We start from the raw sequence: 21,546 nt of genomic DNA on the forward strand, positions 1-21,546 counted from the left end.
AGATACTCAGGTCACAAAATGAAACCCAAGCTGACAGAATGCCATCAATAATGAGTAATAATGGGGACCTTGCTGGATGATAGGAATGCGCCTAGCCCCAACCTTGTTTGGATTGCTTTTCCTCTAACAAGGATGAATATACTAAGCCATCTATATTTATCCATTCAATTTGCCCATGAAAACAATGGCCCAACATGGACAAGTGTTTGGTTTTTTTTTTTAACCTTTACCTTCTGTTTTAGTACCAATACTATGTATTGGTTCCAAGGAAGAAGAGTGGTCAAGACTAGGGAATTGGGGTCAAGTGACTTACTCAGGGTCACAAAACTAGGAAGCATCTGAGGTCAGATTTCAACCCAGGACATCCCACCTCCAGGCCTGGTCTCTATTCACTAAGCCACCAAGTTGCCTCCATTGGACACATTTTTGTGATGCAATAGGAAGAATATTAGTTTAGAAGCTAGGCATCTCAGGTTCTAGTCAATCAGCAGACATTTTTCAAAGAGCCTACCATGTGCAAGGCATTATATTAAGCCATTGGGATACAAAGATGAAAGGGAAATGGTCCCTTACCTTCAAGAGTCTTATATTCTAATGGGTTCTACTTCTTAGCAGCTATGTGATGTGGCAAATCCCTTCACTTCTCTTGTATTTATCTACATGAGGTAGTTGGACAACACCACCTCTGGAGTCTCTTCTAAATTTTACATTCTAAGGCTCTGTGAAAGACCATGTTGGTCAGGATTAGGGGCACAGTCTATGCCTGAAGAAAAGGGTAAAGGTAACTTGTTCATACCATGACTGAATTTTTAGACTTTGGCTCATTACATCATACTGAAATCCAATGAATTAATTGCCAGGTTCATTCAACCAGCCTAAAAGTGCAAGGTTCCCCAAAAGGAGTGTACTGGACTAACAGGATTTGGAACTAATAACAGCTAGCATTTACAGAGTACTTTTAAGATTTGGACAGTTAGGTGGTACAATGGAAAAAAGCATTGTGTCTGGGATTAGGAAGTCTCGTCTTTGTGAGTTCAAATTTTTGCCTCAGACACCAGCTCTATGATCCTAAGCAAGTTACTTAACCCTGTTTGCCTCAGTTTCCTTGTTGGTAAAATGAGCTAGAGAAGGAAACCACTCTAGTATCTTTGCCAAGAAAAGCCCAAATGGGGTTGCAAAGAGTTGGATATGCCTGAAATGACTTAAAAATTTAAGATTTACATAGTTCTGTGTATAAATATTATCTCATTTTATCATCACAACTACCCAGGGGAAGTGAGTGCTATTATGATCTCTTACAGATAAAGAAATCAAAGCAGGCAGAGGTCAAGTGAATTGCCTGGGATCTCACAGGTAGTAATTGAACCTGAATTTGAATTCAGAACTTTCCATTTTCAAGAAGAGTGTTCGATCCCTGTGCCACCTAGCTGCCCAGAGAGGCCATATTGTCTGAGTTGTTATGGTGAGGAATATTAATCGTCACTGGCAACAGCAAAGCACTTTTATAGTTGAAAAGAATTTTATGTACATCATAAACAATTTGAACCTTACAACTCTCTAAGACCTCTATAGGTATTATTTTTCCCACTTAAAAGGGAGAGAACTGAGACCCAAAGAGATTAAGTGACTTGTCCACAGTCATTTGAAATTGGATTTTCCTGACTCCCAAGTTTAGTATTCTATCCCCAGTCTATGAGACTATCCTCTTGATAAAGTTAAGAGAAATGACCATTCTCTTCCCTCTAACTCTTCTTTATTCCTCTGCATCTACTACTCTCTCCCCTCTATCACAGGAGGAAATTAGATCAGGGATTAGTCTGGCAGGGACCATTCTTCACAAAGTCACACTGATTAATGGACCAGTTCGCTGTGACCCTCATAGTGCTTACACATGGATTGCTGAATGATTCATCCTGGATACTGTCCAGGTCAGCTCTTTCCTCCTTTTCATTTTTAGGCACCTGACTGGCCCTTGGAGTTCCCAGAAGAGATAGATAATAATAATTTTAGGCTAAACCATGTTCCACCCTCTCTGGGCTCTCTCCAGTATAGACAAGTAGGATATCAGAATTTTAAGTAGGAAAAGCATCAAGAAACAACTTAAAACCTTATTATAAAGTATCTCATTTACTGTCAATAATAAACTTGGATTGTTCACAGACACAGAAGTTAAAATAAGATTTTAGGTTTCCTTGGGAAGTAGGATACTTTTCTCCAGCTATCCTACTTCAAGTCCTGTTTGTCTAAGAAATCTTGGTAGGAGATACAGCATTTTCCTTCCTAAATGACAAAACCTATATAGAATCGTCCTGACAGTATAGTCAGAGAACCTGGGTTTTAATCTTTGCTTTGATGTTTACTCCTTATTGGGAAAGTCATTTAATTGCCCTTCTCTAGAGAAAGAGGGGATTTGATCAGCTGGTTAATTATTTGAGTTCTTTCCAGATGGGATGAGGCAAATAGTGTTAGACAAGGAGTCAGAAAGGCCTGGATTCAAATCCTGCCTTCAGACTTCCTAGTTCTATGAGTCTGGAGGAGTAACTTAACCTCTCTCAGCCTTGGTTTCCTCAATTATAAAATGAGATTAATAATAGAACATACCTCCCAGAACTGATATGAGGTTAAAATGAGATACCCATTTATAAAGTGCTTTGCAAATCTTAAAGCACATTAGAAGTAGTGTTGTTCTTCAGTCAATTTTCATTCATCTCTGACTGTTTACCTCATTTTATGTTTTGTTGGCAAATTTGCCATTTCTTTTCCCAGCTCATTTTACAGGTGAGAAAAATGAGGCAAACAGGGTTAGGTGACTTGATTAGGGTCACCCAGATAGTAAGTATCTGAGGCCAGATTTGAACTGAGGAAGAGCAGTCCTCCTAACTTCAGGCACAGATCTCCCATCTACCTTGCTCCATAACCTTGTTACCCACAGAAATTTTAGCTATTATTATTATTATTTATGATCATAATAGTATTAATCTCACTATGACAAGGAAACTTTGTATTGCATCAGCTTTATATTGTACACACACACACACGCACACATACACACAATTCCTTTGACCTTATAGTTCTTTGTGAATCACGAGGAACTTGAAAGTGACTTATTTCTCCTTCCTGAACCTATGGTCCAGTATTCCCAATGCATCATTATAAGCTGACCACCTTTCAAGTTGGTATTTCAATTCTACTACCACCATTACTATAGACTAGGGTGGCATGGAAGGGAAGAGATTTTGTGGAAGACCACTTAAAAAACAAAAACTATTTTTTTTTTAAATTAGAGAAAAAGAATGATATTTCTGAGAGCCTTTCACTTCCCCAAAGCTTCTCACTCTTCTACAAGAATCTGTTCTGGAGTGGAGGGAAGTTTAGGATTGAAATGTTGACCTATTTTATGTATAGATAATGCTTTTTCAAAGCCTTGGGTATTCTCTTTACCAAACTAAAATTCCCTTTGGGTAAAGTAAGCTGAAAATATACATATCTAAGATGACTCCCCATGGCAACTTTGCTTTTAGGAAATAAGTAATCCTATGGTGTCTTCTTTGAAAGAAGCTTTGGCACTAAGCCCACCTACCTTCTAAAACTCCCCTGGCCCAAATTAATTAAAAACTCACAGTGCAAATATACAACAGATCTTGGCTAAAAATAGAAAGGCTGAGAACCATCCTACCAATTAGCTAAATGACAATTATCGAATAAGCTGACTACTATTAATGGCCTACTCTTTTGACTGCAATCCATCCTCTAATTATGGTACATCTCCATCACCATTCAAATAATCACGGGGGGTGGGGTGGGGGTGGGGGATTCCAAACTCTCATCACTGAGGCAAAAGGAACCAATCTCCCAGAACCTAGGAGGCTGACCAACATGAATGAATGAAACCAAAGGGAGGACAAATTGTATTGACAATTAAAAAAAGAGCTCACTTTATGGCATTCTGACAGAGTTATCAGTAGGATAAATGAAGGCAACAATAGGGTGGTCCCAACAGGAGATAAGGAGAGGTGAATATGAGAATCCCACTGTTGCCTACCAACAAAGGGGTCTAGGCATTAACCAGCTCAAAAGTGTGCCTAAAAGTAGAACCAACTGCTTGACCACATGGGTCAATGGGGATATGATTGGGGATGCAGACTCTGAATGATCACCCTAGTACAAATAGCAACAATATGGAAATAGGTCTTGATCAATGACACATGTAAAACCCAGTGGAATTGTGTGTTGGCTATGGGAAGGGGGGAAGAACATGAACCATGGAAACATGGAAAAATATTCTAAAATAATTAATTAAATTAAAATTTCAAATTAAAAAAATATTTTTAAAAAGAACATGATTGTTTCTGTACATGATTGATACTTAAATTGTAATTGATCCTTTAGTTTTTATGAATTACATTAAGTGAGTTGGAGTCACCCATTAAAAATGCATTAAAAATGCATTAAAAATGCATTAAAAAAATCCCCCACTACCTTGAAGGTAACCCATAGGACCCTGAAGGGGAAATGCAATCAAACTCTAGAGACTCAACCTATCAATGCAAGTGGGGTTGTCAGAATAAGCCAAAGCTTGTATAACTGCTGCATGTGCATTGCCCTGATGTTGACAGAAAATGCAAGCTTCATGAAAGCAGACTTTTTCCTTTATATCTTTGTTTCTCCAAAACCTATAAAAATATTTTATACATAGTGAAGTCTTTTTTTATAACCCTTACCTACGGTCTTAAAATCAATTCTAAATATTGGTTCCAAGGCAGGAGAGTGGTATGGGCTAGGCAAAGGGAATTAATTGACTTGCCCAGGGTCATACAGCTAGGAGGTATCTGAGGCCAGATTTGAATCCAGGACAGAAGTCTGGCTCTCTATTCATGGAGCTACCTAGCTCTTAATAAATCTTTCCTGAATCATTTCCTAAGCAGAGACAGAGGCCAATGGAAAGAACATACACAGGAAGAGACCAGGGACTAAAAGCCAATGATTCCATTTGTCTTGGATTATCCAGGACCCTTATTCCCCTTCATTAGCTATTTTACACTGTGGAATGGGTGGAGTAGAGTGACAAAGGAAGGCCCTGTGCTCTTTCCCCAATTGAGTCTCTTGTCTCTTTGGTGACCTTATCAAAATAATCAAACTGTCTCAGTTTCTCCCTCCTTCAAAGGCATTGGCCCAAAGGTCTCTTTGCAGACAAAGCAAAAATAGAATGATGGCCTTGGTCTCTCCATTGTCCCAAAGCTGGGGGTCAGGATGTTAGTGCCCTTCCTAGGAACACGAGGACATCCTAGGTTAGCTCTGTGACTAATGACCCTCATGCAGTTGCAGGGGAATCTGTTGCTAGTGACCACTCAGCATTTCAGCAGTGGGTGGAGAGACAAATCACTGCGTTGAGATTCTCTTCCTTCCCAGCATTTACCTCCACAGAGTGCCTGCCTCTCCAGGTAAGCACGTCCTTAAGGGTGGGCCTTCTTTTCAGAAGCTTTTTGACATGATAGAATAAAGTGCGTCATTTGCAGAGAAAAAGAAAAACCTCCAGTTTGGAGCACACGCGATCCATAATACCAATGAAAAACATGCCAGCTTCTTTGTAAAATGGTTCTACCTTAGTAGAGCAGAAAGCATTATGTTCTCAGGCATCTTTGCAAAGAATGCACTTCATTTGGCCAAGATACAAAGAAACAAGATACAAAGAATAAGAATATACTTCACTTTGCCAGGAGAAAAATAGCTATAAGAGTAATTCATGCATGTAATGTTCTCATCTTCCATGCCTTGTACAACTCTGAATTAATTCTCAGAGGCTCATGATGAGAAACTACAGAGACAACACTGAAATGGCAAGTTCTTTTTTCCTAAAAAGAAGGCATATTTGATAGGCACAGGGGCACCTCTTGGTATTATTTCTGGAGAAGAAGGCCCTGGGTTCAAACTTTGCTTCTGATACTTCCTAACCTATATAACATTAGGCAAGTCACAACTTCCCTGGAGCTCAGTTTCCTAATCTACAGTGAGGACCTCTAGGGTCCTTTCTGGACAACTAGGTAGCCCAATGGACAGAAGTCTGAAAGACTCCTCCTCCTGAGTTCAAATTCTGCCTCAGACACTTATAATCTGTGTATGTTGGGCAAGTCGCTTAACCCAGTTCGCAGCTGTAAAATGAGTTAGAGAAGGAAATGGCAAAGTACTCTAGTATCCTTGTTAAGAAAACGTCAACTGAGGTCACGAAAATTGGAGATGCCTGAAAAATGACTGATCAGCAACCAAAAATTCCCTTCTAACTCTAGATTTTAGGAACTCTATGGATTTTGATAAATGATCTCACTTGTACTATGTCGTGCTAAGCAAAATGTTCTGAAACTGCCATTTGAAAATAGATGAACTTGAACTGAAGGCCATCCAGAATGACTACGCCTCCCCTGGGCAACCTGTACTGTGTGTTTTCCACCTGTGTTCTTCACCACATTGCATACTGATTGCAATCAACTTGCCTTCACAAAAAGAGAGAATACCTATTCTGCCACCCCACCCCATTTTCCCCTCCCCAAAAAGAGAGGAGCCACTTAGAAGCCCTACTAGCAAATGTCCTGTTTTCCCAGGCATCAGAAAAACCATGCTGAACATTAAGGACACCTTCCACACTCCAAGTCACCCCTATTCACACCCCCACAAAACACACAAGGGTTTGGGCTTTAATTCAGGTATCCTCTTGGTGATTCTCAGCAGATAGATGGTTAAAACCTGTAATCATAGTAACTGAAAGACTGCCTTGAAGGCAAATCATTCTGCCTTGGCCAAAGAGATTCTTTGACTGGTTGAGCAAGGAATAAAGTAAAGTGTCAGAAAGGTGGGCCCTTGAAGAGTCCATTAACAATAAGCCTCTAAAACCAGGCGTGCTGGCCCAGGCGTATAATCCCTGCTCCCAGGAAGGCTGAGTTCTGAGGACTAAAGCTAGTCTGGTGTTGTCACCAAGTCTGGCCTTGATAGGATGAGTCTCTGGAGCAGGGAACCACCATGCTGTCTAAGGAAGACTGAACCTTAAAATTGAGCAGGTCAAAGCTTCCATGTCATCTAACTTGGGGATTGACCTATAAGTGGTTCCAGAACACACACAGGCACACAACAAAATTACATGTTTCAGATCCATGATACAAGGCCAGAAATTGATGGTAGGCAAGACATTTTCCCCTTTGTTCTTCAGTATCCTTTGGAGAGAGGAAGGAAGTAGAGAGAAAATTAGGGGATTGGAAGGAATCAAGAATTTATTAAGTAACCACTATGTGCCAGACACTGTGCTAAGTACTCCATGTATATATATATATATACATATATATATATATATATATTCACACATATATGATAGCCCCCATGTTCTTCTGAAATGACTCAGGGTCTAGATGTCACTAGAAGAAGACCACATTAAAAATCAAAACCAAGGGGCAGCTGGGTAGCTCAGTAGATTGAGAGTCAGGCCTAGAGATGGGAGGTCCTAGGTTCAAATCTAGTCTCAGACACTTCCCAGCTATGTGACCCTGGGCAAGTCACTTAACCCCCATTGCCTAGCCCTTACCACTCTTCTGCCTTGGAACCAATACATAGGATTGATTCCAAGATGGAAGGTAAGGGTTTTTTAAAAAATCAAAACCAAAGAAAGGGTAATATATACATATGTACATATATTTATAATCTCACTTGATCCCCACAACTTTGTAAGGAAGTTGCCATTATTATCCCCTTTTTATGGTTGAGGAAACTGAGGCAGATAGAGGTTAGATGACTTGTCTAAGGTTTGTCTGGCTATGAACTCAGGTCTTCCTGACTCTAGGCCCAGTGCTCTATCCATTGTGCCACCTGGTCCCTTTCACCACTATATCATATGATGCTGTGAATGTCACTGAAAATGAGAATGTGGAAAACCAAACCCAAATTGAGTTCAGATATTGTGAGTTTAGAGCTATGCTATGTACAGTATGGCTCTGCTTTTTAATTCAGCTTTCTTCTGTTATCATGACTGAAGATTACCTATGGAGTGGACTAAAATGTCCTTAGTTTCTTCATCTGTAAAATGAGGCATCTAGAAGATGTGACCTCCAAGATCTCTTCCAGTTCTGACATTTTATGTGACCCTTCTCAATGAATGGTAGAGTCCAAAAGGATCTTATGACCATCTAGACCAATCCATTCATTTTACAAGTGGAGAAACTAAGGCCCCACTATGTGGAGTTGCCCAAGCCCATTTAACTAGTAACTAGCCAAGAGGGGAATAGGATTAGGAGTTGGGAGATGCAAGTTGATGGCAAAGAGGACTAGAATCTAGGCTCTGGACACCCAGGTCCAGGGCTATTAAATATAGCTAAACAAAAGGAAATGAGTGATGATAATGTGAAATTGGACATCCTACAAACCAAACCAACCTCATTGCCTGTTTTCAATTTCTCATAACCATCACTCAAAATGATCCCTGTCTTCTCCCCTGCCTCTGTGCTACACACCAGGGCTAGCTATCCTGTGACTGATGTAACAAAGAGAAGGCAGGATGAAACGTATGGGAACCAATGAGGATGAAAATCAAAAGGATACAAGATAAATAGTTTAATACTTGCTGAGATCAATGGAGCAATTCTGATGATTTGAGATTTAAAGAAAGTACTTCAGATGAAAAATTGTCTGGCTCATGCATTGTTAATCATTTTCCAAACCAGTTGAGTTGGCAGTTGCAGAAAAAAAATCCTCTGAGATATCAAATTTCATAACTTCCATATTTCCTGTACCTGATTAAATCATTTTCTCATCTCTTTTCATTGCATTACCGACCTGTTAACAACATAACGCCCTACCACAAACCACAATCACCATGGAGATAACAGCTTATCTTTGGAAGGTGCATATCTTGTTAATCAAAGACTGGCAGCATCTTTGCTCTGTGTATTCTTCTGAAAAGACACAGGACCTAGTTGTCACTGGAAGGAGACTATACCAAAGAAATCAAACTTCAAAATTCTACCTCTTTCTCAGACATTCCTCCCTCCTCTCTGCAGAGGATCATTATTTTTCTCTACTTCTCCAGTGTGAGACTCAGGAATCAGGTCACAGAGATCTCAGTCAGTCTTTATCTCTGGATTTCAACTGACAATTTTCCAGGCAAGACAGTGACCCAACACTGCAGAAATAAGTCATTGAAGAATCCACTTACCCTTTTCCTCAGATTGTATGTAAGGATGAGGTTTCTTGAGAAGGAGTGCGAGAAGGCTGTGTAGAATTCTAGCACTTTCTGCAGGGCATCTCGCTTAATCACATGCAGGTCACAGTAGGTCAAAGCCCTGACATTGGCACAGGATTGGGCAAGCGTGGCTTCCTTCCAGAATACATCTCCAAACACATCCCCTTTTCCTAAAAAGAAAGGGGAAAAATGCTATCTTGATGGGGAAAACCAACCAATTAAAACATTTTCATCCCAGCAATAGTTTCTTTATGTCATCTGAATGTAAACTGCTTTTAGAACAGAGAGACAGAAGGAAAATCCTCAGAACCACACTGGTCACTTTCAATTTGTTATGCCATGTTGTCTCACACAGAGAAGAATCTGGTTAACTTTGACCGACGCCATTTCTGTTCAGTGGCTTCCACTCCTAATGATCTATCAAGGGCCAAATTCCTTATTATTTCCTGTTAATTCCTGTAAATTCCTATTATTTCCTCATGCTATTATTAAGGATCTGCCTACCCTAGGAATGCATGGATCGGCCACACTTCCAAATATGAGATTCTGAGAAAGAAATATGAGCTTACACAACAAGTTATTAGGAATTTGGACCTCCAATGTACCTCCAAAGGTGGGGAATTTCCTACTTCATGCTTTCCTGCTTCATGTAAATTTGATCCATGATACTGAACAATGATACTGCAATCGGTCAGAATAAAAACAGAAGTAGCAGAGGCATCTATAAAGCCAGCAGGTCTAATCTGTAATGGGAATAATAATGTGCATGTTACTTAATTTATCTGATTGTTGTAAGAAAAGCTACATAAATGTGAGTTGTTAGCAGTAACTGTTTCCTTGTTGGCAGCCGGGTCCTTCTTGCTCCTTGTGATTGCATTGTGGGCATGGCTTCAGTGCAAGCAGGCTTATTGATTTCTTGACAGATACCTGTGTCCTAGCTGTGCAGAACTATGCCTGCTGATGCCCAGCATCCTTCATCACTACTTTCTACTCACTGTCTAATTGTTGATGCTCCAAGAATACAAAAAAAAAAGTTAATACTAACCTGAGGAATAGTCTCCCCCACCCCTGAGACTCATGATTTTTTTAGTATTAGATTTCTTAATGAGAAAATTCCCTCTCAGTGCAGAGCAGGAACTATGCTATAATTTAAAGTCTTAAAAAAGTTTCTAGATGAACTATGAGGTTAAATGACTTGCCCAGGGACACAGAGTCAGTATGAGGTTAGAGGAAGGAATTGAACATAACCCTTTCTGACTCAAAGGTCAGCTTTCTACCAGTCACACCACTTTACCACACAGAGATCATAATACTTTAGAGCTGGAAGACATTCTAGAGACTATCAGTGTGAAACTTTGATATTTGAGTCATCGCTCTAGACCTCAGTGTTATCATCTATAAAATGGGAAGTATTGAGGGATGGGCTATGCTGAGTGAACTAATGATTTCTGAAGTATTTATCATATTTATCAATTTCTAAATACTAGGATCCAAAGATCCAAAATACATTTTACCATTAATTAAGTTGAAGAATGTTTTCAGAAGATTAGGAAAAAGCCAGACAAACAATTTCAGAATTATTTTCTAGCTTGGATTATCTCTGACATCATTCAGACTCCACTAAGGAGGGGTAATTAAAAAGGCAGGTGGGAAGTATGCTCTGAGGGGATAACACTGCAGCGAGGGTGCCTAGAAAGGGTAGGGTTTGAGCTAAGACTTGAAGGAGTGCAGGGGAAATTAAGAAATGGAGGTGAGGGGAGGGAGAATATTATAGGGAAGAGGGACAACTCCACAGGAGCATAGATTATTGCAACAGAAAGAGTGAAAGGTGAAAAGGAACTAGATTATGGTGATGACCCTGGAGAACAGATAAAAGAGATATTGTATAGGATTTGACAATTTATTTGAGTGTGGGAGGCAAGAAAGAGGGATAGTAAAGATGGCACTAGGTGTTGATTGACTTGTCCTTTTACTTTATTGGTACAAGGAATGTGTTACTTTACTGATACAGTGAAGGAACTCCATCTGCCACCCTGTTCTACAGCTTATAGCATCAGGAAGCTGCCCAGGGTCCTGAAAAGATCAATGACTTGCCCAAGGTCACATAGTCTATGTCAGAGATAGGACTCAAATTCAGGTTTTCCAAGACCAGCTCTGTATCCATTAGGCAACAGTATTTCTACATATGTATCACATTGTAGCTTCTATCATTGTTATCTATGTAGTCATCTATAATTCTCTCAACTCTTCCTATTAAATTATGAATTTGGGAACACCCTCTTGTTTCATCTTTGTATTCTCAGCACCTGGTATGGGGAATATCACATGAGAGGTTCTTGGAAAGTTTTTTTTAAATTTTATTTATTTATATTTATTTTATTAAATCTTTACCTTTTATCTTGGAATCAATAAGGCAGAAGGGTGGTAAGGCTAGGCAATGGGGGTTAAGTGACTTGCCCAGGGTCACACAGCTAGGAAGTGTCTGAGGCCACATTTGAACGTAGGACCTGCCATCTCCAGGCCTGGTGCTCTATCCATTGAGACACATAGTTGCCCCTTGACAAATTTTTTAAAATGAAATAAAATAGAATGAGTTAGGGATACTGGTAAGACATGAAGATATAAATATGAGACTAGAACTTTGAGAAAGTCCAGTTTTGGAAACAGATATAGGACTTATCCGCATAGCAGAGATGATTTTGAACTCATAAAAGGAGATAAGACTATAGAAAGAGAATATGTAAGGCTAGATGCTCTGAGAAGATGGGAAGGCCTGAGTTCAAATCTGGTCTCAGATACTTCCTAGCTTTGTGATCATGGGCAAGTCACTTAACCCCCACTGTCTAACCCTTACCTAGTCCTTACTGATCTTCTGTCTTGGAACTGATATTTGGCATCATTCTAAAACAGAAGGTAATTTTTTTTAAGAGAATATATGGAGAGATGAGAAAAGGGATCTGGGGACAGAAGGTTAGGCAATGGGTCAAAGAAGAGAAGTCAGGAAAGGAGGTAGAAAAATAATTTTCAGGGACATTAAAGAAAACCAGGATAGTGCTTCATAACAAAAGTCAAAGCAGAAGAATTTCTAGAAGAAAGTAAAAGTCAATACCATTGAACACTGAAAAGACATCAAAGAGGCTATGGCATATCTTCCATTCCAGAGAAAAAAAGGTCATGCCGTTCAAAATGAATCATTTTTTTAAAGGAGTAAGGATGGAAGCCAAGTCATAAGCAGTGAGAGACCAAGGAGGCAGTTTGGCCAGGAACTACTGATTACTTTTTTCAATACGTTTGGCAGTAAAGGGAAGGAGTGATATATAAGCCAGGTCATGGTCTTCAGACTTCAGACTACAAGGGTCCTGTGCCTCTGGTACTAGCACATCCAAAATAACAGAAGAGGACTCAGAAGGTGTTTTTAAAGACATAGCTTTCACTGACCTTATAATATAATGTCCTCACTGCCTGATCCTTTGGCATGCCATAAAATCTGTAAGTTTCCAGCACGAGACTCTAGAAACCCAAAGGTGCCATATGACAAAAATGGGTCAAAGAAGAAAGTCCCCAGGGAAACCAAAATTGTCAGGGCGAGATTGCACTACCATAGACAAATTACAATCACACTCCTTCATGACAGTATCTGCCAATGGTATTGTATGAAGGGATAGGTTAGAGCCACTGACTCAGAAGCCTCAGTTAGATCTGCTTTTCTAGGCTGTTTACCAGGATCCTGAAAGGAAGCAAGAACCTGATGTCTTGCAAAATTTCCAGCCTGCTCCATGATCAATTTTCCTTCTTTTCTGATTGTAGCTACACAATGAGTACTCAAATGATCCAAAGAAGATTGTCCCTAGATACACAAGACCTGAGCCTATTTGTAGGCAAAAAAGAAATCAGTGGAGAAAGATTAGAGAGGCAAGAAAAATAAGATGATTGATGAGAAAGGTCCCTGTTTAACCCAAAACAGGACTCTGTTGTACAGCCGAGGGTTAAAAATAGCTTTGATGGCATGTTTATCTTGCTTCTAGATTTCCAGGGCAGAAAAACACAAATTTGAATCCCCAGGGAGCCATAGGGAACATAGCAGGAAGAAGAGAATGGAACCAGAAATGGCATACAGAAATGTATTCTAGACATCGGCAGCTTTTTGTTTGCAGATCAGCTAAGTCCTACACTGGAATCAGGTACCCTGTGATCCAACATGATTACCAGGACAGCTGTTTCTTGATTAAGGCCAGGGAGGCAATCATACTTTCAAAATACTTGGACAAATCTTGAAGTTTTCCCATAAATTGGGATTTTTATTTTGTACAATTGTTCAAGTCATCCAGCCACCTCCTTCTTGAAGGTCTTCCAACATTTAAACAGAAGAAAATGGAGCAGATACTTTCAACTTCAGAGATCTAGTTGCATTTTTGTTTCTGAAATACTGTGCCCTTCTTCACCCATGAAGATGGTGTTACTCACTATCATCAAGATTTGGGTTTCTAGTTATTTTAAGGTAATAATTTGTCCCTTGATCCCACTGCAGAGAAATGAGATATAGCAAGTCATCTCTACTCTCTTGCCTAGTTTTCTTTGTGATAAAGGCCAAGCACTTGTGAGATGGCTGCCCCAGGTGAGAGGCAATGACATTGGAAAAGAAATAATACATTTTTCTTTCTATAAAACTGCCTTGACCCAAAGACCTTTGACCTTGGTCTTGGGAATAAATCCTCTGCTCCAATCTATTTTGGTCTCCAAATGCATTTAAACCTTAAAAGCTATCGAGAACTCCAAAGAGTTTTTGTTAAGGGGAGCTTAATTATTCAATATTTACTATATTAGAAATAAAGATGTCTTACCCCAAAGAGATAATGGGGGAAAAGACTTGACAAAAATATTCATAGCTGCGCTCTTTGTGGTGGTGGAAAACGAGGGGATGCCCATCAATTAGGGAATGGCTGAACAAATTGTGGTATATGTTGGTGATGGAATACTATTGTGCAAAAAGGAATAATACAGTGGAGGAATTCCATGGAGACTGGAACAACCTCCAGGAAGTGATGCAGAGCGAGAGGAGCAGAACCAGGAGAACATTGTACACAGAGACTAATACACTGTGGTATAATCGAACGTAATGGACTTCTCCATTAGTGGTGGTGCAATGTCCCCGAACAATCTGCAGGGATCTAGGAGAAAAAACACTATCCCTAAGCAGAGGACAAAGTGTGGGAGTAGAAACACCGAGGAAAAGCAACTGCCTGAATACAGCGGTTGAAGGGACATGACAGAGGAGAGACTCTAAACGAATACTCTAATGCAAATACTAACAACATGGCAATGGGTTCGAATCAAGAACACATGTGACACCCAGTGGAATCACACGTCGGCTATGGATGTTGGGGGGGAGGAAAAGAAAATGATCTTTGTCTTTAATGAATAATTCTTGGAAATGATCAAATAAAATATCATAAAATTTAAAAAAAAATAAAGATGTCTTGAGATTATTATGAAAATAATTTAACTCATGGATGTCCTAAAAAGGTCTCAGGGATGCCCAAAGTTTCCCAAATTTTGAGAACTCCTTAAGGAAGTAAATTTGTTCATTTGTAGAAACTGAACTTGTTAACATCTCCTTCTCCAGCTCCACAATTCCTCTTAGTATTCTTTGTTTTTGAAACATTAATTCTCCTTGATGAAAAACTATCTCCTTTAACAAACCGAATTAGAAATGTCTAGGCCTGCCTGAGAGGGCCCCTAAAGGTTCACCTAATCCATCATCTTGCTTCCTAGAAAACACCCCAAAACCATTCTGGTCACAAGCTGTGCCTGGTTCCTTACTCCTTAACAGACAGATGAGGAAGGACAAAAAAACAAGTTTGAACAACAGGGATGGATAAGCTGGGTAGGAGAAGAAAAATCAGAAGTCAATACAGGAAGAGAGTGGTGTAAGTGGAGTCTATGTGGGAGAACAAATGGATCACATTTGAACACTCAACTAAAACTTCTTTGTGTCATGTGAATGAGAAGGGCAAGATGGGAAATGAAACTTATTCTAATGCCCAATACATTCAAGCTCTACCAAATTGAAAGGAAAACCAGTAAAGAGAGGCAGCCAGATGACTCTGTTGATAGAATGCTGAACCTACCCATGGAAAACATCAAGGTCAAATCCAGACTCAGATTATTCCTAGGTGTGTGATACTGGATTAAGTCCCTTCTGGCTTCTATGGCTTCCTTTAAGGCCCAGCTAAAGTCCTACCTTCTACAAAAAGCCTTTCCCCTTCCTCTTTAACCTTACATCCTTCTCTCTGAGACTCTCTCCAATTTATCTTCTCTATCTCATGTTGGTGCATAATTACTTGCATGTTATTTCCCCATTAGACCATGTGCTCCTTGAGAAGAGAGAGTGCTTGTTCTTTTGCTTTTCTTTATATCTTTAGCACTTTCGTGTTGAGTCTTGAAACCATATGTACTTAATAAATGGTAATTGAGACAATCCTACCTAAATTAATTTACTTATTTAGTGCCACAAACTACAAAAAGTATTTTATAGAACTATAAAAAATAATAACAAAATTAATCTGGAAGAACAAAAGGTCAAGAATATCAAGAGAATTAATGGAAAAAAATGTGAAGCAAGGAACCCTAGCAGTACTAGATCTCAAACTGTTCGAGAAACCAGTAATCATCAAAAACAGTATGGTACTGGCTAAGAAATAGAATGGTACATCAGTGCAATAGACTATAGATAAAGGGCAATCTAGAGTCTGATAAACACAAAGACCCCAGCTTTGGGGATAAGAACTCATCATCTGACAAAAATTGTTGGGAAAACTGTAAAACAGTATGGCAGAAACTAGGTATAGACCAACATCTCCTATTCTAAGATAAAGTCAAAATAGGTATATGATTTAGAAATGAAGGTTGATACCATAAACAGATGGGAGGGGCATAGAATAGTTTATCCATCAGATATATGAAGAAGTGAAGAATTTATGACCAAACAAGAAATAGAGAACATTGGGATAGAAAATGAATAATTTGGTTATATTAAATTAAAAAAGGGTTTACACCAACAGAACCTATGTAACCAAAATTAGAGGGCAAGCAACAAACAGAAAAAAAAATTACAGCAAATTTTCTCTAATATAGGTCTCATTTCTCAAATATATAGAGAACTGAGTCAAATTTATAAGAACAGAAGTCATTACCCAATTGACAAATAAATAGTCAAAGGATAGGAACAAGCAGTTTTCAGATAAAGAATTCAAAACTGTCAATAATCACATGAAAAAATGTTCTACATCACTCTTGATTAGAGAAATGCAAATTAAAATAATTCTACCTCACACCTATCAATATGATAGTAAATGAAAATGATAAATGTTGGAGGGAATGTGGTAAAATTGGGATGATAATGCATTGTTGGTGAAGTTGTGAAGTGATCCAACTTTTCTGGAAAGCAATTTGGAACTATACTGAAAGTGCTATAAACTGTGCATACCCTTTGATACTGTAACATCACTACTAGGTCTGGATCCTAAAGAGATCAAAAAAGGAGGAAAGGTCCCACTGTTACAAAAATACTTATTTCAGATTTTATTGTTGTGGCAAAGAATTAAAGGGATATTAAACAATTAGGGAAAGGCTAAACAAATTGTGTTACATGATGGAGATCTATTGTACTATAAGAATAATACTATATAGTACAATAATACTATTGTACTATAAGAAATTATGAGCAGTATGATTTCAGAAATCATACTGATGATAACATGAACTGATTCAGAGTGAAATAAGCAAAATTAAGAGAACATTGTACACAGCAACAGCAATATTGTACAATGATCAACTGTGAAAGACTTAGCTACTCTTAGTAATACAATGATCCGGGACAATCTGAAGGACTTATGACAAAGAATGCTATCCTCTTCCAGAGAAATAACTGTTGGAATCAGTATGCAGATCAAAGTATACTGTTTCTTATTTAATTTATTTGTGTTCTAATTTGGGGGGTTGGCTTTATATGAATATTCTCTTACAATAATGACCAATGTAGAAATATGTTTTGCATGATAAAACATATATAACCCAGATCAAATTGCTTACCATGTCCAGGAAGGGAGAGGGAAGGTAGGAAAGGAGACAATTTGGATCTCATGATTTCAGAAAACATGGTGAAAATTGTTATTACATGTGATTGGTAAAAGAAAATATTAAAAGAAAAAATGCTAACTGACTGAACTTCTTCTGTCTGCTCTAATTTCCTCATCTGTAAAATGGAGATAACAGCACCTACATCCCAGGGTTGTTATAAATATAAGATGAGGCATTTGTAAAGCACTTTGCAAACTTTAAAATGCTACATAAATGCTAGCAAGCTATTATCATTATTGTTATAAAAATCCATAATATCAGACATTGGGGAAGGGATCTCAGAGGCCATTAAGTTTAATACTCTTATTCTGCAGGTCAGAAAACTGAGGGCCACAGAAGTTGTTTGACCCAAAGTCATATAAGTAGTAGGCATCAGAGCCAGAATTTGAACCCAGGTTCATTGACTTCAAAACCAATATTCTTTCCACTATAATACACTGTCTCTTGGTCTTAAACTAGAATAAATTAGAAGGATGACTTCTCTCACTGGGAAATGGCTGTTTGCTTTATAAAGGCATTTGATTCAGTATCCCTTTCCTGAGTGCATTTGAAACATAAGATAGCAAAAATTAATTTATATGTGATTTTTCAGTAGTGAATGAATAAAAACAAGACTTAGTATGTAAACACTATATGTGCAAAGTATTATGCTGAGAGCTGTAGATGCAGAGAATTTCTGCTCTCAAGGACACAGCACTCAGTCCTTAGCACAGGGATTTCCACATAGTTAAATGCTTACTAGGTCTTTTTTTTTATTCATTCACTACTGAAAAGTCAAGACACAGGAGTTTTCAGCAGCAATACTACACTGACTGCAGAAAAGTGAAGGACATCTGTATTCACATTGGCACCAATTCAAAGGCCATGAAAATCTGTTTCCTTAAAGATGGAGAGAAGGGAGAGAATGAGTAAGTAACAGCATTTGCTCCTAGGAAGTTTGCCTTATCAAGTACTTTGACAGTGACAAGGAAGGGAGCATCCTTCAACTACTAAATGCATTTCCCAGTTAGATAATTATGATCAATCTGTAGGATTTACAGAGTTTCCCTATGTTGCCATAACTTGGGTTTAATTTATTTTCAAACCAAATTGAAAATTATACTATCTCATTTGCTGTCAAAGCATCATTTGGGGTACAAATTATCCAGTGTAGAAATTTATAAGAATCTGTGGCATCTATTGAAGAACTGTCAGGTTCAAAACAAATCTGAGATGATGCTCACGAAAGGGAAATTTATTTACGACACACAGCTTGGAAAAAACTGCCAACTCAAAAGATATAAAGTGTTAGTCCCTGGTGGCTCAATAAGTCACATGCATCATTGGAGAGCAAAAGCTTCCCTGATTGGAGTAGAGATTCACAGACCAGGTCCATCTCTCAAGCCATCTTTGTGTCAGACCCACTAATATCCAATGACCATTCATCCAGGAATAAAGGGTACTCTAGCATATTCTGCATGATCACCTTATTGATCCACTGATTAATGTCTCTATGTTGCTCATAATGAAAGACAAAGAACAATAGAGCATGGTAATCAAATATCCTCAGTAGATGTCCATGGAATCCAAGCATGTCAGAGTTTTTGGAGAAGGGACCTTAGAGTTTGAAATTTGGGGAAAAGACCATGACATAAGTATACAAGGCATTAAAAATGTGAAGAGAAAGCCCCATGTTCCTTCCCCCATTTTACAAAGAAGGAATTTGAGCCTCAAAGTTGAGGTGGCATACCCAAAGTCTCATCACAAATTAGACAGAACTAGAACCAGAGCAACTCTCATCATTCCATATATATATATATATATATATATATGACTCTTCTCATTACATAACATAGCAAGATGAATAAAAACTTGGAAAGTGCTTTACAAATATTATTTCATTTGAAGTAAATATCCCTTTGTGAAAACAAACAAAAAACAACAAAAGAAGGAAGATTTAGGTGAAAGGGAGCTGAAGAGGCTTCAGTACCAGAAAACAGATAGGATTTTGTATAACTATGAGTGAGATCTGGGGCAGAAGACTGTAGAAGCAGGTCTAGTTGATGAACCTCAAAAGTACAGTGAAGACCAATAAGACTTATGATGAGAAACAAGGAGGGAAGAAGGCAAAAAGGCATAGGAGAGCTATCCTCAAGGATATGAAGGCTGTCATGTGAAAGGTTTAATTTATTCTTCTTACTGCTAGACTGTAGAATTAGGAACAAGAGATGGAAATTGCCAAAAGGTAGATTTTGGATTCATTTAATAGGAAACTTTTCTTCTGAAATCTTTACCTTCTGTCTTAGAATTGATATCAAGTATTGGTTCTAAGGCAGAAGAGTGGTAAGGGCTAGGCAATTGGAATTAAGTGACTTGTCCAGAGTCACACAGCTAGGAAGTGTCTGAAGCCATATTTGAACCCAAGTCCTCCCAACTCCATGTCTGGCACTCTGTGATATTTAGTTGCCCCAAGAAGAAACTTCTTAACAACTGCTTGGGATATTGTTGCCTCTCTGTCTCTGAAAGTCTCCAAGCAGAATCTGCATGAAGATTTGATATATGATGTCTTGTTCAAGGAAAAGCTGGTGTAAGTGACCTTTCCAATTCTGTACTTTATTCATTTGTTAAATCTTGTCTCAAATTTTACCACATCTCTTGTGTTCATCTTCTCACCATTTACATAGCCATCACTTTTATTCAAGCCCCAACCATTTCTTGTTTGGATTATGTAATAGCATTCTAATTTAGTTCTTACCTTAAAGTTTCTTCTCACTTCAATCCATTCTCCCCACAGTTGTTAGTTAGAGATTTTGCTAAATCCTAGATCCGACCAAGTCACTGCCCAACTCACTAAATTCAAGCAACTCTCTATTGCCTCCAGCATTAAATAAAAGTCCTCTTTGGGGGGGGGGGGTAGTATCTAATTCTTTACAACCTGGCTTCTTCCTACCTGTGTAGCCTTTTTATACTTCACTGATTTCCATACAATGGAGAATCCAACTCTCTTGGATAATGTTTCTACCACATAACACTTCACCTGCTATCTTCATGCCTTTGCACTAACTAGTCCTCATGCCTGGAATGCTCTGCCTCCTCATTCCCACCTCTTAGTTTCCCTAGATTCTTCAAGAGTCAGTTCAAATTTCACCTTTTGCAGGAGGAACTCTTTTCTGTCTTTTCCCTTTCCCAAAAATACTAGGGTCTTTTCCTTTAAGGCTACTTTATCTCAATTCTGTTATTTTTTGTATCAACTTAGCATGTTGTCTATCCCATTAGAAAGTAAGCTCTGAAGGCAGGGACTGTTTTTGCTTTTCTTTTTTACAGTGTCTAATATAATGCTTGGCACAAAATAGGAGTTTAATAAACAAAGGTTTGTCAATTGACTGATTGAATCTAAATTGAAATAGAAGATGGTGGTGATAATGGTGGTGCCTGAGAAGGATGGAACAATTAAAGAATAGAATCTCAACCAGTACATAAAGCTCTCTATAATCTGCCTCCCATGTACATTCCCATGACACTATAGCCTCCTCATTCTTAATAATAGTAGTAAATATTTATATTGTGCCCCAAGGTTTGTAAAGTGCTTCACATTTGGTATCTCATTTAGTTCTCACAACAAACATGGGAGGCAGGTGCTATTATTAACTTCATTTTAAAGATGAAGAAACTGAGACTGAGGGTAATTAAATGTATCTCATAACTAAAAAGAGTCTGAGGCAGGATTTGAACTGAAGACTTCCTGACTCCAAATCCAGCACTAATTACTGAGCAATTTAGTTGTTTGGGTACTTTTTTGAAACACTCTAGTATCTATTTTCTTATTTTATTGTCATATTGTCATCCAGCAGAAATAATGGTCTTTGTTTTACTTATAGAAATTCAAGCCACCTGGCACTTTTGACATTTACAAATTGCTTCCTTGTGGAAATCTTATGAAAAAGGTATAATAACTATACTTATTCCTATTTTACAAATGTGGAAACTGAGGAACATAGCAGTTAAGTGAATTAAGCATAGAACTAATGAATTTGGGGGGTTTAAATCCAAATCTAGGTTTTTCCTTACTCTAGAATCACTAGATTCCATTAGCTATCTAGTCCACTCTTATATTTGAACAAGAGTCCTTTCTACTTCCTACCTGTCAAGTACCTATTCACTTAAAGATTTCTTATGAGGGGAAATGTACACCTTCTGTGGTTGGCCATTGT

General features: G+C 38.4%; 1 protein-coding gene across 1 annotated transcript in view; it reads right to left on the reverse strand.

Moving 5' to 3' along the window:
• KCNH1 (potassium voltage-gated channel subfamily H member 1) overlaps positions 1–21,546 on the reverse strand; it is a 582,845-nt gene that overhangs the window by 191,592 nt on the left and 369,707 nt on the right. The window contains exon 10 of the mRNA XM_056815882.1: positions 9,191–9,387. Coding sequence (XP_056671860.1) covers positions 9,191–9,387 — 197 coding nt within the window. The remainder of the gene's footprint in view (positions 1–9,190; positions 9,388–21,546) is intronic.

This window comes from Monodelphis domestica, chromosome 2, assembly GCF_027887165.1.
Source record: "Monodelphis domestica isolate mMonDom1 chromosome 2, mMonDom1.pri, whole genome shotgun sequence".
In the NCBI taxonomy this organism is placed as follows: domain Eukaryota; kingdom Metazoa; phylum Chordata; class Mammalia; order Didelphimorphia; family Didelphidae; genus Monodelphis; species Monodelphis domestica.